The sequence below is a fragment of the Aspergillus pseudonomiae genome, assembly GCF_009193645.1.
Source record: "Aspergillus pseudonomiae strain CBS 119388 unplaced genomic scaffold BDV37scaffold_48, whole genome shotgun sequence".
NCBI lineage: Eukaryota > Fungi > Ascomycota > Eurotiomycetes > Eurotiales > Aspergillaceae > Aspergillus > Aspergillus pseudonomiae.
Genome location: NW_022476040.1, coordinates 177032 through 191153, shown reverse-complemented (window position 1 = coordinate 191153; position 14122 = coordinate 177032). Strand labels below are relative to the sequence as shown.

General features: G+C 47.0%; 5 protein-coding genes across 5 annotated transcripts; 2 read left to right on the top strand and 3 right to left on the bottom strand.

Annotated features, from left to right (window-relative positions):
• Positions 1-24: 24 nt before the first annotated feature.
• BDV37DRAFT_295122 (extracellular metalloproteinase) lies at positions 25-2181 on the bottom strand (the record flags this gene model as incomplete). Its single annotated transcript, XM_032089790.1, has 5 exons — positions 25-223; positions 274-691; positions 757-1307; positions 1374-1768; positions 1825-2181. 5 exons carry the CDS (start codon positions 2179-2181, stop codon positions 25-27), a joined length of 1920 nt encoding a protein of 639 aa, XP_031940022.1.
• A 2171-nt stretch (positions 2182-4352) lies between these two features.
• Positions 4353-4970, bottom strand: BDV37DRAFT_284508 (uncharacterized protein; the record flags this gene model as incomplete). The annotated part of the gene is made up of 2 exons (XM_032087517.1): positions 4353-4476; positions 4537-4970. 2 exons carry the CDS (start codon positions 4968-4970, stop codon positions 4353-4355), a joined length of 558 nt encoding a protein of 185 aa, XP_031940021.1.
• Positions 4971-6054: 1084 nt separating this feature from the next.
• On the bottom strand, positions 6055-6976 carry BDV37DRAFT_295120 (PQ-loop repeat-containing protein; the record flags this gene model as incomplete). The annotated part of the gene is made up of 2 exons (XM_032089789.1): positions 6747-6976; positions 6055-6693 (listed from the first exon to the last, which is right to left on the bottom strand). Exons 1-2 carry the CDS (start codon positions 6807-6809, stop codon positions 6055-6057), a joined length of 702 nt encoding a protein of 233 aa, XP_031940020.1. The 5' UTR covers positions 6810-6976.
• Positions 6977-9343: 2367 nt separating this feature from the next.
• BDV37DRAFT_295119 (uncharacterized protein) lies at positions 9344-11552 on the top strand (the record flags this gene model as incomplete). Its single annotated transcript, XM_032089788.1, has 4 exons — positions 9344-9434; positions 10001-10684; positions 10727-11265; positions 11298-11552. The coding sequence occupies 4 exons, from the start codon at positions 9344-9346 to the stop codon at positions 11550-11552; spliced, it is 1569 nt and encodes a 522-aa protein (XP_031940019.1).
• Positions 11553-13340: 1788 nt separating this feature from the next.
• On the top strand, positions 13341-13952 carry BDV37DRAFT_272701 (uncharacterized protein; the record flags this gene model as incomplete). The annotated part of the gene is made up of 2 exons (XM_032084921.1): positions 13341-13604; positions 13668-13952. The coding sequence occupies 2 exons, from the start codon at positions 13341-13343 to the stop codon at positions 13950-13952; spliced, it is 549 nt and encodes a 182-aa protein (XP_031940018.1).
• Positions 13953-14122: the final 170 nt, after the last annotated feature.

Below are 14122 nucleotides of genomic sequence, written 5' to 3'. Positions count from 1 at the left end.
AAAAGGTTAAAGGAAATCATGCACTTAGACCTTCTTCTTGCACATATCCCCCGGAATCTCGTAGCTGTCCACGCGTCTACCATTTTCATACACAGCTTTCTGCCCTAGACCACGCTTGGCGAAACCAGTCCATATCTCACATTTGTTTTGGCCTCCTGTCAGAGCCTGGTCGGCGTCTAGGATGGCATCGCGGGCTTGAATAAAGTTGGGATTGCAGGGTTGTCTGCGACTACCGTCAGCGATTCCATCTCTGTTCGGGGGGGATGTACTCACAAAGCCATGCCATCAACTACTAGCTTCATCGCCAGGTATTTACCATCCTTAGGCACCCCCCGTTCGTCAAATTCTGGCCGCGGGCCGTCATTCTTTCCATGTTTTTCAATCAAGTTCCATAAAACTTCGTACAACATCGAGGCCCAGACGGTTCCACCTGCATGGACCTGATACATTCGATTCAAGGATGTATAGTTAAGTGGGTTGGTCTCCATCGAAGTCGAAAATAGATACTGTCGGATGCCCTTTGGACTATCAAAAACCCATGTCCCCATTCCATAATCCGTTGCACGCGTGTCATTAGGCCTGAGACGGATCGCTGTCGCCATAAAATCACCCCAGCCCTCCCCCATGCTCGCGGACTCGAAAGCGCTCAAGCATTTGGAATTGTCCGGGCCTCCGGTAAGCCGCATAGACACTAAGTGGTACACAGGTTAACGTGAACAATTAATAGAAAGTGGGGGTCGAAGCAGGTGAACTTACAACCGTGGGTATACTCATGAATAGCAATTCCAGACTCGAACACTGCATCCCGAGGTGGCTTGGTGCGTGTGAACATATACATACGCATGCGACCTGGATTTCCGTCCGGGGGAGCAGCGAAATCGGCATTGTTCTTGCCCGCTCCATCCTGCGCGTTCAGAATTACATAGTCCTTCTCCTTGCCTCCCAAGCCTCTGTTGGTCCATTGAAAATTACCTGCCTTTTCTGTGAAGCCGAGTGTGTACAAGAGATCATGGTATGTGTTGATTGTGTAGAAAAGCTGGGTAACTGAAGCATTGATATAGTCCTTGGGAGAGTCACCTGTCGGGTACGCATAAGTGAAGTTGAGGGTAGGACTGTCGGGACGCATATTATCAATGTAGGGCGGTCTACCGTTGAAGTTCTCTTGGGCAATGCCATTATTCCCCCGTGTTGAAGTCCAGTTTTTCTCTCCATCGCCGAACCAAGTCAACGGCGACACCGTCAGATCCCACGGGTCAGTAACACTGACACGGCCGTCAGTCTCAGTAGGGTCATTGAATCCCCAACCACTAACATGAATCATTGAAGTCAGTGTTCCGACCATTTTCAATATCTATACACCACACATTACTCACTAGACTTGGAGGGTGGCGTCGGAAACATAGTCGACAACACCATGAACCTCCTCAGCGGTTTTGGCATCCACATAGGATAAAAGCCAATTGTCTTCTACATCCGTCTCTACTCTCCACGCCAAGTTCAGAGTCCCGTCAGGCTTCAAGAGGTAGACAAGACGTGCCTTCGGGTCAGAGACCGCCCCAGAGGTGCCCCGGAATATGTACTTATGAGGATGCTTCGTGGCTTCCGCAGACACGCCATCCGCCTTCATGGGGAGTTGAAGATGTGTCAATGCAAATCTCAACGCAGCCACGGGATCGATGAAGTCACGTCTTGTCACCTGGGTGATGTTGGGAATCGGGCCAGTATAGAAGGAGTTTCCATAGGAGAAGACCTTGCCATCTTTACCGACCTACGTTCCATGAGCTTAGTTGAACTGCTGGTCAGGGCCAGGGTATCAATACATACGTTAACATTAAAGTCCGCATTGTCGACATCGAGGTCATGGACTGTCTGACGAAAGTGAACGTGTGCCACACCATTGTCCCCAACGTAGTGATCCTCTCGCAGGCGGAAGGTCGCGTTGGGGAATGTTTCTTTGACCAGCTGATTGGCAGTCTCGACGTAACTTTGCTCGATTAGGCCGATATTTGCAGTAGAGATGGGAGTCTGCTGAATGTAATCGACATATTCTGCGTTGGGCGCCAATCGAAATCTTTCTAGATCAACACCGGCGCGGCGAGGAGATAGAAGAGGGGGCTCAGTAGGATGACCAAAGACACAAACCGACAGAGCCAGAGCCCCGACAAAGGAGAAGGTATGCATGTTCACAACAAGGAAATAAGGGGAGAAGGAGAGGGAAAGGGAAAGGATTGACAAGAGAGGGGAGGCTGGGAGATGAAGATAATGGAAGCAAAAAGGGGTGTTGCGGGATGTTCCAGATATTTATCGTTACTACTTGTCGGTGCCTTGGTATCTTTGTACGATATCTTTGTACATCATTCACTTGTTCACTTCACACAGATTGTCATTGGTGTAGAGGGATACCTGCATTTGTCGCTATATTCACCACTTCACTGCAGCCGAGGTCCTTCATAACAATAGTTATCTACAGGGGATTGCTAACGAATGGTCGATAGTGAAGGTGCATGGTGACCTGGAAGGTGGACCCATTCTTTCGGGGTATTCGGCATTTATCTTCAATATTTATCACCTGTGAAGCTTCACCCAGCATGTATGATACACTGACTCTGTATTGTGACTCAGGGACCGCTGTGGACGGTGTGACACAATCTTTTAAGAATTGAATACTCCAGGAGTAAAAGAAAGGACCGCGGGAGACTCCTAGGCTGTGAAGGCCTCGAGCTATGAAAACGAGGCCTACAGGGAGTAAAGCAAGTTGTACAGTGAGACTTAGCCTTTGGGCTCAAGACCGAAGTGCAGATACAAGCGAGAAAGGCGATTAGGGGTCCGTTAGCTAGGATAGGGGCGCCTGGTCCTGTGCAAGCCCAGGCTAGGAGGTTGTCTGCCAGACAATACTACCATGTCTGTTGTGATTCGCAGGTGGATTTTGAAGGCCAGAAGCAATTCCCATCCGTACCTGAGAGCTCCTCGCTCCACCAGGAGGTCGGCCAGACAACCATGACAACTGAGAATACTTTATTTCGAATACCCTATGTTTGTAAAAGCTCTTTGCTAGTAATCGCGAGAACGAGAATAATTGAGCTGTAGATCAATTGATAAAAGATTATTTGATATTCGTATACATATTTAATCGCGAACCAAACAAACGTCGGGTGAAGGGATGTAGGCATCCCCCTGGAGTTGAGACAAGAGTCGAATATATGATGCCACGAGAGTGTATTTCAGTTCGCCCCAGAGACTATCGGACGGCACATTTTAGTCTATCTCTGGGAATGCACGGGAGGTCCTTAAGCGAGGGATTTTGTGTATCCAGTTTATAGATGTCAGGATGTTCATTTTATAGCATTTCTGCTGCATGCTGTTCAATCGGTGTCGAACTATCGAGGCCGGGTGGTTTGTGAGAAGAGCCCAACTAAACTAGCAGTAGCCCGGAAACCTGAAAAATGTACCGGTTGTACAACACAATATATTTATCGTTCCTTTGGCTATTGCCAATAATGCTCTCTTTGGAATGGAAGAGCGTTATTAGTCTTTCTTCCCTGGCGATAATCTGAACCCTTCGGAGACGATATGTTTATATGCAAGTAGGTCGACCAGGAGCCAATCCCACTATTTCCAATGCTCTCGCCGAAAATACCAGCATTGTATGTCAAGAGGTTCTTGTATTTGTCGACGTTATATTTTTATACTTATAACTTGATAGGAAAACTATGAGCAGTTACGACGGTGAATGCTCAATTTGAGAGGAAGGGCGAAAACTGTTTCCTGGTTTGGTTGAAATTTTTTCTGTACTACAGGTGCATCTGCTAGGTAGATTAATATATTTCTACTGCCAGGGACTACGAAACAACAGTTGATCTTCAATTATTTATTCTATCTTATCCTAAAAGAGAATATTAGAAGTGTCTCACCATTTTCTCACAATAACAGAGCTAACAGGCATATCGGCTGACTCGTTGCTAAAGTCTTCTTGCACAGATTGCCAAATCGAGCGAAAGAGTGAGTGTCGCTGAGATGGAGTACAGCCCACCCTTCCTAACTAGGCTAGCACATTTCCTCATGGAGTAGTGGACGCTATGCCTATTATAGATCAATGTCTAGAATGGGCTATGAATAACCTAGCACCAATACCTATGTATAGACTAGCCTAAGATTTTGATCCGAAGTGGAAAAATTAAACTTTTATCGTTATTGGCTCCTTAAATTACATTGGGGGGGCATATTAGCAGCTTCTACCGAATTATTCTCCCACACTCGAGGGCGCTTTTTCTTATACATAAAAATAATCCTTACAGAATGATTAAATAATATAAGAAAGTATGCGGGTACTGAGTTCTTCTAACCAGGTATAACTAATCTAATTCGGGGCCTGGTTGGCTGTATGCACGGAATGGCAGGCTGGACTCTGCGGTCGAATGAGCAGACCCGCCACCTATCCGACAGACTGCAGCCATTGAGATGACAAACGACAAAATTCTGGTTTAGTGAATTAGAATCTGACTATAAAATTATAAAGGAGCACGCTGCAACTCACACTCAGTAGCAGGCCGAGTCAGTGTAAATATGGTCTTCTCATCAGGCTGCACCTCCTCAACCAAATGAACCGTCTTATCGGACGACTCGGCAAGGAATAAATCACCGGATTCATCCCGAATCTGGTATAAGTCCTGACCCCGTTTAATAGGCTCAAAAACCTGAGGGTTGCCGGAAGTGCTGCAGGGAGATCCGCTCTCATCACAGTTAAGGTAGTCTCCTGACTCTTGATTTTGGATAACGACAGTACTGGGGCCGACGGTGTTGAAGCCCCAAATCTGGTTATCTGCGCCATTGATTGAGGTAAAGACAACCAGGCCATCATTTAGCGTCAAGAAATTGTCGCTTTCTCCGATGAGATAATTTCCAGTGGCGGATTGGGCGAGTGCTTGGCCACCTAGGGCAATAAGAGCGGCGAAAGAGAAATAGAACTGCATGGCTGTGGATTTGGGAGGGCAAAGAAAAATAACAGTATTTGTGTCTTGCTAAGAAATTTAAACGGGAAATGGACGCGGCTTTCTTTTCTAATTGAGAGAGATAGATTAAAGAAAGAGAGCAATGTGTACTCTAGAGGGCTTCATGTAATTTATAGATGTCTTCTTAGGATGGAACCTCTTGCTCTACTACGGTGCTGGCGAATCATAATTGTGACAGTGGAATGTAGGGGGTGTGCATTGTCAAATTGCAATATTGGGACAAAGATAGACTTATTTCTGTCGATCTGGTTAGATCACTTTTGCGGGATCTTCGCTCAGAATCGAAAATCCAGATTTACTTGGAAAGAATTTAATCGTGATGAGATGATCCCGCATTGTTGCTTTCTCTCAGGCTCCTCAGCTCACGCCACCATTCCTCCACCATTGTTCATTCCAGAATGCGCTAGGGCGCAGTTGATGGGGTGAGCGGGTCTGGGCTTGCTCCGAAAGCTTCTCACAGGGGTTATCTATAATACCCACATCTAAAGCAAGGGCAAGAGTAACTAGTGTACGAGGAGATTTGTAAAGCAAGGTCTTGTACTGTCTAGAGTAGGCTATCTAGGTTGAAGTGAAACCCCTGAAGACCCCAATAACAATGCTGAGTATGTTATCAATATATGACAGCGAAATAGGCCTTTGTAAAGCCTTCTGCGACATGCGACATCAGTTGCTTTATGCCTCAAAAAGCTTCAGTATGTCACGTTCACGGGAGATCATCCCGCGCAGAACAAAGCATTTGCCGAACAATCTCGTAACACCGAAAGTTTTCATATATTATATTTCCTCATGACATAGAGGACACGTCGCCAGTTCTGGAATGCCCGACTTTCGTAAATTTACCTTTCACCCAAGCATTACACTCTCTTTCTATGCCAATAATGTTGATTAAGCAATTGCCCTGAGGTATTTATAATCCTATAACACCAAGGTTTTGGAAGGAAAGGGTATTGGTATTCATGGAGACGTGTGGGGAGAAATGCATGACTGTCTATATCCTCATTGTTCTAGCTAGCCGTATATACATATATGGTGGGGTGATCCACAGCTAGTTACTTACAGCATCGGACGGTCCATCCGCTCGAATGTCTCTCGCCTTCCTTCGCTGTGCAGCCCGAAAATATAACAAAATGATCATCAGACCAAGCCATATGACAAATTCCGTACCGTAGATGACTAGTCCCAGGATGCTTAGTGAAGGCTGAAAGATCACAGACAAAATAGAGGCCACATCTCCGCTCGCATCGAGGAGGGCAAACTTGAGAGACAACCCTGCATCTGACCGCGTTCTAAACATATCGACGTAATGCCGTAGCACTCCGGCCGCAAGAAGAACGGCGGAAAGGATTGCCATCAGTGTGGACGGCCATTTTTGACCTCGTTGGAAGGCCACACGGAGCGCAAAGACGAGACCAGCCTCGGCGCCCCCAAGAACTGCACCTATGGCTATAGCAACAGGTACTATTTTCTTCAGCCTCCAATTGTCTCCATAGTACTTGCATTGGGACCACGTGACGAGACTTAGGCAGATGAGGATATTCGGCTGAACTTGCAGAGCAATATTGAAGTTATCTGCAATATTGTAGACGCCGAGGGGAACTCCGGCCATGGCCCAGGAGAGGAAGAAAGCCGCGGACAAGGACTCGCTGTCATGCCGTCGCCAATTCTTCCATATTTGGGGCAGCAGCTATTTTGCAGATTAGTCGCCATGTTAATGAATAACTTGGGATGGTGTTTAACCTGAAGCGACCATAGCACAGCTCCCAATGTGCCGAACACGTTTGCGGCGACAAGGTTGTCCATATTTCGACATGCAATTTTATTTAAGTATAGTTGAACCCCTCTAAGCAGCTTGGATGCTCAGACTCTTGGACCCCGACTACGCAGATGAATTGTCTTGATCGACCCCCTCGCATTACTCCCCTATTATCACTATAACTGTAGCGGGGAGGCTATGGGGAAAGGTTGACCTACCTACAGCGGGTAGGGAATGTTGAGGTTTGAATCGGTTGATAAAGCTTTAACCGCAATAATCGGAGCTAACCTATAAGACTTGAGGCTAAGCCTATTTAGGTAAGTGATTTGGTAGGGTTCGAATGCATACTGTCGGCAAATTAGCCCTAGTTCGCCGTCTACATAGACTTGCTTTCGTGTTGGTGCCTTATAGATGTATTCATAGATAATAGCATACTGTATCGCAATAGCCCAAGTGGGCGTATCCCCGTCCTTGCGACCAGTAATACGCCGGACAGCGCAAATAAGTCTGTCAGTCTGTGAAGCGAACATGGAAATAAAGGGAGCGAAACGATAGCAATGGAATGACTTGGAGTAATGACTTTCCTAAGTGAGTCTCACTTCTAACAGGGAGCAAGCGCTTGGAAAATCAGCCGACATTACAGAAACTTGTCGGATTTGGATTCGCGCACAATAGCGCCATGAATACCTAGTAAGCCAATGGCTTTTTGTTGAGGGGTTGGTTTCTTACTCACGGAGTAGTACAGAGCGCGGGTTATGTTACAGCAATGAAACTGACAAGGCCTCGACCTTCAGATCGCCCTTCCCCTCGACCCGGGGAATCTTGGTATACCCTAAGATGCTGAGAATAAACGTACGCTCCGGTTGCTGGATGGATGATTTCGGTTTCCCTTTGCCTCGCCCTATGTTGGAATAGGTAGCTGAGATGGCGGTACTATACTGTACTGGACCAGGTTAGTTCAACATCCAATTCCTTCATATACGTAAAGCTTAGTTGTCTACTCGACCGACCCTCGGTCAACAGAAGTGTTAGGCAATTAATTATGAGTGTCACATCAGAATAAAAGTGAATCACCTGCCAGATCTGGGGCTGCGACCAGGGAGTGCCTCTGCAGGACCATTACAATATTCGTATGACCTGCCAGGATTGCAAGGTCTAGTGGTGTCTGTCCTCGTACATTCGAGGAACAAATATCAATGTCCGGTAGATCGAGCAATAACTCCACTATACTCTCACGACCATTTCTTGCAGCCTTTGCCAATGGTCCCTCTTGTCCATAGTCCCCGACGTTGATATCCACATCCGGAAGCGTGACTAATAGGGTTACTACTGCTTCGTGTCCATATTCGGCTGCAATTGATAAAGGGGTGCGTCCCCACAGATCTCTGAAGTTTAATTGCGAACTCAGCTGATGCGTGGGACCTTTGGATGCTGTGAGGTCTTGTTGCATTCGACGTAGCAGTAAATCCACAGCTATTGCATTCCGCTCTCTGCTGCCAATGAAAGGGGGTTCTGATGTTCAATCCCGCGCAAGTATATATCAACATCGTTGTTACGCAACAAAGCTTCAATCACTGGGGCATGTCCATTTCCTGCGGCGTAACAAAGCGGTGTCCAGCGTCGATCGTCGAGGATATTGGCATCCACGTCGGGTTGATCCAGTAGATTCTTCACAATCTTTTGATGGCCATGAAGCGCTGCGACATGCAGAGCAACTCGCCCCCCAAACATCCCTTGCATATAAATCTGCTTCCTTTATACTCATCACGACTGCCCGCTCCTGACCATATTCGGCTGCAAGTGAAAAGGCGGTTTGGCCATGCTTATCCTTTTGATTAATGGGTACCGCGGGCCAATGCATGACCAGATCCAGCACTGATTCATGGCCGCTCAGTGATGCCATGTGTAGCAAGGTCCTGTTCATGGAGTCTGTAAGACTTGTGTCAACGTCATTTCGATTCACTAGTGCTTGAACGACTGGGAGATGCCCTTTGGTGACTGCAAGTGACATTGGGGTATGCCCGTCCTTGTTCTTCCTGTCAGGGAGAGCGCTTCTGCATTTCAAGACTTGCAGTAAGAGCTCAAGCTCTCCATCAGCTGCTAGTAAGTGGACAATAGAGTTCTGAGATTCGTCGTGAATCGAAAAGTGCAGACATGTCAGTGCTTCTGCAACATGCGGAAAAGCTCTAACAAACGAGCATAGAGTGTGTAGATCTAAGCTCTCAGCAATAAGGAGGAATATTTCGACCGGTAGAAAATCATGTGTTGTCATCTCACGATTAACTGAAAGAATGCTGCTCTTCGATAGGGGAGGAACCGATTCCGCAATGATTTGACGACGAGCAGAACCAGAAAAGACGCACCAGGCCTTGTGTGTCTTGTGCCACACAAACTTGCTTAGCCTTGGTGCGTCAGTCGAAGCATCTTGGGGACATGTACTACCGTGTAACCGGCGTCTTGCAATGTCTATGGCCAGCCTACGAAATTCTAGCACATGATAGACGATAGGTTGTACCCAAATTTCTTTTCCATGCTGACTTGAGTTTGACAAATCCCACAACAGTCCAATGATTGATTAGTGATGTGGAGGACTCAATGTCCTTGTTCAACTGTACCTTCGAATGAATTTAGCTATCAGAACATCGTTCCGTTGATAACCATTATCCCTGCGTGTTCTGTTCTGTTCTGTTATTTTTTCTTTTTTCTTTTTTCTTTTTCTATGCTTTACTTCCACTTATGACACATTACGGTTAACATTGGTAGGTAGGCAAGAGGAAGAAGGATGTGCTATTGCCTGAATAGTAAAACGATACCACGCAGCCGACTCTTGCCCTCCTTTCTGTGTCTCATCTCTACCATAAATAGCTTCGCTACATCCCTGTCCCGGTGAGGTCTCGTTATTACGGAAAGGGGGGTTGGATCAGGCGAATACCTGTGACGCTGGTTCAAGACTGTACGAGGGACTGGATATACTGCACGAAGGGCCGGGGTACGAGGGATCTGTGCATTGAACAGTCCGACTCTATATCGGATCCGTACCACTTACAGAGGAAGTGAACCTGTCCCTTTTCTCCACACAACCCCACAGGCGGGTGCAGAATCTGAGATATTTAATTGGAGACAGAAATCACAACCACAAAGATCGAGCGGCTGAGACATCCCTCAAAGTTATCATATGACTCATATGAGATCCTCCGTCAGCCCTGCATCGGTGACATTGACTATTTTATGTGTTGAGCATTAAGTAGCCAACATAATCTCCAAATGGATGTTTCATCAGCCGTTGCTACATGGCTTTCATTGGCCGCAACAGTTGTGGGATTAGGGTCTATCGTTACACGATTTGGCACCATCATTGACCAGGCGGACCCTTTTCATTCATTACGAAACGTCCAACATTTAGGCAAATGGAGCCAGCGGCAGGCATATATACCGTGGTATCGTGTGATCAAGCCACCCCCGGTTGGACCTTTAATCACTGCAAGCCTCAGTGATGGATTCTGTGGCCAAATGACTATAGCTGTCAGTCGCTTGCCGCTTACTCAACCCACAGGCCAGGCTGCATGGTCAGTACTGCTTGCAGTTCTTCATCCAACGAGTTCAAGCACCATACGCGACGCGCGGGAGAAGCCAAAAATACTTGCGGAGGACTCTCCTGTTAAAGCCGAGTGTATTGTGACCGTTAACCCTAAATCAGGTGTGATCGTGGTAGATGATGGATGGGGGGATCTTCCCCTTCATCCCCTTGTGAAGCATAAATTGACTACCTGTACGATCATTTCCCGCACCACGCTGATGGCATTGTTTTGCATCACGAATGCTCGGCTGACCTTTCGACACAGCGGGTCGTCTGGTCATCGAGCTGCGTATGCAGCCTACTGTGGACAATGGCGCGTCGAATGGCCTATCGGGGACTTGGCACGTGTGTACTTTACTGCACATGACTCACACACTTTATGAAAAGATGTTTACCCAACAACCTTTGACAGAAGAGTTGACAGGTGCTTGCAAATATTCGCTGGAGTGATTGATGCGCAAATGCGTACCACGTTCAAGTGTGCCTTCCCCGGGCGCAAGCCGTCCGGTCGGTGGGTCTTAAAATATGCCGTGAAAGGGTTTGGCGGTGCACATAGTGGCAGGCACTTGTACAATATGATAGGTGGCAATGTCACTGATGTCGACTTCCTGTTCATGAAAGCTGTAACGGTGGAAACAGAAGGATTGCAAGACATGCCCCTGCTTCGCTTGCCTAACAGCCATACTGCTGATATCGATGTGTCGGTGTATATTCCTACAACGGAAGCGGCCATTCTCAATAGAGCCTTGGATTGCCTCCCATGGTCATCTCTTTCTTGGTCAATCCATCGAGGACTCCGTGACATACTGGTTGCATTTGCAAAGGACCGGATGGACCGGTGGCGAGGGCAGCTAGCGCAGACACTTCGCCATGTCGTGGAAAGATGGCCGGAGAGGTTGGATGCTAAAGGTTGGAACCCTCGATTTGTGAGGGACAACATGGCTGATATGGCTGCGAGTGCTGTTTAGCCGGCAGTGGGAATTCAGGTGACGTAGTCAGGGTTGTCACTGACATAGCACTCACTCTATGGGATGGTGAAGTCTCAGCACTTGATGAAACAACCTTTTGGAGATCGTCACACCCCCAGTCAAGCGCTTCCTACCTCAGTCCGCTAGTTGTTATTGCTCTTGTCAAGTGCTTCGTTTTGGAGTGGAGCACCGATTTAGATTACCACATGTACCACGACCTTCCGTTAGAGATGTACTTAGGTTGACCTGATTTTTATATATAGCTTCTGTCTTTTCTTGTTTAACCATCAAGAGAGCTAGGCAACTGAAAGGCAGCTAAGATGCGATACTTCAGCCTAGTACTTTATGTGAGACCCCGACGCTTGATTTATCTACGGTAGGTCGCAGTTTGCCTGGTTTAAAAGCCCGAATCTCCGCCCAGCCAGTTAGATTATACCATGCGTAGTATGATCTGGGTATGAACCTGAGCACACTGCGTCGTTGAATTGCTGTTTGTGCAAGATGTCTTCAACAACGCCTACAATAATCCTAAATGTTCGTTATGTGAAAGAAGCTTGAGTGGTCTTTGGTATATGTTACGTATCCCAAGTGCAGTGAGATGCCTTTAGCTTTGCTTGGGCTGTCTCAGCTTTGACATGCTAAGAACATCGAAGTTTCTACTTAGTGTACTTACGAAGAGTTTCTATTGGCGTAGAAAGCGTGTTGCAGTGAGTTTTTAGAAGGGTGCAGGCTGGTTCCACATGAACAGATTTAATCGAAGCCAATAAGCCAGAAGAAAAGTATCCAAGATGGGTCTTATCTGGACCTTTGGGGCAGATTGCGTTATCGCAACTCTTTTAGGTGCAGAAGCAAAGTATCCCAGTGGGGTTGTATTGCCAAAGATGAGGCCTTTCTCCGGAATTATGATCAAACCGAAATTCAGTCCCAGGGCGAAAGGTGCCAGAGTAGAGGTGGGAGTAATTCTGAGGAAAGAGCCCGTCTATATTCCATTGTTAGTCTGGCGAGACCGGTGAATATTCGCTGTACCCAGAAATGTACCTTGCAAGTTGAAAGCCATCTGGGATGCACTTCAGTCGCCACGCCATGTACGTACGGACCCTGTGCCTATCTTGACTAGAGGGATATCGGTATACGGCTTCTCCTGTACCTTGACTTACATAAGGATAGCTTTAGTTATAGATATCGAGCTAAAGACGTATCGCTATGGGTACGAATTGCTGTGGCAGGCAATTGCCTTTCCCGGGCGTGAGAGAAGATTCTCTCGAAGACATAAAATGTTCATGGTTATCTTTTGATGAAATATGTTACAATCTACTTAGCTGTTTGCGATATCATTCCGCATTTTTCGATTCTTAGTGGCATAAGTACCTATGGTTTCCTTGCTATGTAAGATCACTGGCATTGTTAGAAATCACTTCTGGAAAGGTCGGCATAGATGGACCAGTACTGGCCATGAGTGGACCACAAGAATCCACAAAATCCAATGATTATGCGACATTAGGTAAAGATTTAGGAGAATACGCCAAGATGTGGTCTGGTATGGAAAACAGGATAAATTTCTCTTAGCCTGAGACTAGACGAAGCTAAAGACGACTAGCGGAACAAGCGAAACTCTTTTCGGGAATTGGTATAGGCTCTGCAAAATGGACACTAATCAATCCCCTGCATCCTAATCAGGTTTTGGGTCTTGGGAAAACTGAACCCTTCAAATTAGATAGATTGGCCTCGTCCAACCAGTACCAGTCAAATTTCACGCGAGGAGCTGCCTTCGACTGAACTTGATGTTTGCCAAGTCTCCTGCTTGGAAGGCATCAATGTGTGAATCATTCAGTAACCCACTGGCGTGTATTAGCCAATGCTGACATATAATCAGCCACCCCATTATGAACTCCGCCGTGCTGGTTGCGGCTAGACTATGGAATGCATTCGACCGAGTATATAAGAATACGTTTGGTTTGCTGCAGATTGATTCCCATCAATCCGAGGAACCTCCTTAAAACATCACCGCAACATCTCCCTGCGAAACCCTCATCATGAGGTTGACAAGATATCTTTCTGTTGCTACTGTCCTGCTAACCGCAAATGCCGCCGACTGCACGGCACCAAATCAACAGTGGTTTAGCGATGCCGCGGTCCAAATGATGTGGTCAATCCGGGCTTGGCTCTGCCCCAATGCGTGGTCGCAATCCATCACGGCCGGTCCAGATGGCGGTTGGTGTGATGCAGGTGGCGGTATCATTAGTGCCTACTGGGGATCCTGGACGATCTCTGGGATGCAATCCGAGCAACAATGTTGGGTATGTAACTCTGCTTTTGCCGTGGATAATGTTAAAGCCAGCTGTGCTGACAATGGATAATAGGATATTACCGAGGAAATCATCAAGCAGTGCATGTGGTATGATTATGCTTCCACGAGCTACAACGGCGGAAGCTGGACATACGGCAATATCTATGCGGGCGGATGGTTCTGGGCCGATACAAGCAGAAGTTGTTCACATGCAGTGAAACGGGATGTGATGATGGAGAACGATGGACATATCAATTTCACCCTTGCAGATGGGAGCACGCAGACGGTGGATAGGCAGGTCTGGCTTGATGTCACTGCGGAAGGAATGACTGTCGTCAGGGAGGAGACTTATACTTGATTTTAATCGTTAGAGGCATTGCATCAACTGGACGCAAGGAGCGGTATGGTAGACTATAGTACGAATTAAGCATGCAGTCCGGTCATATTGTATGAAGTTGTTCGTCCTGAATGCTATGCAAGAGCTCTAGCATTCCCTACCAAGGAGTATCAGGCCGGATTCACTGTTTT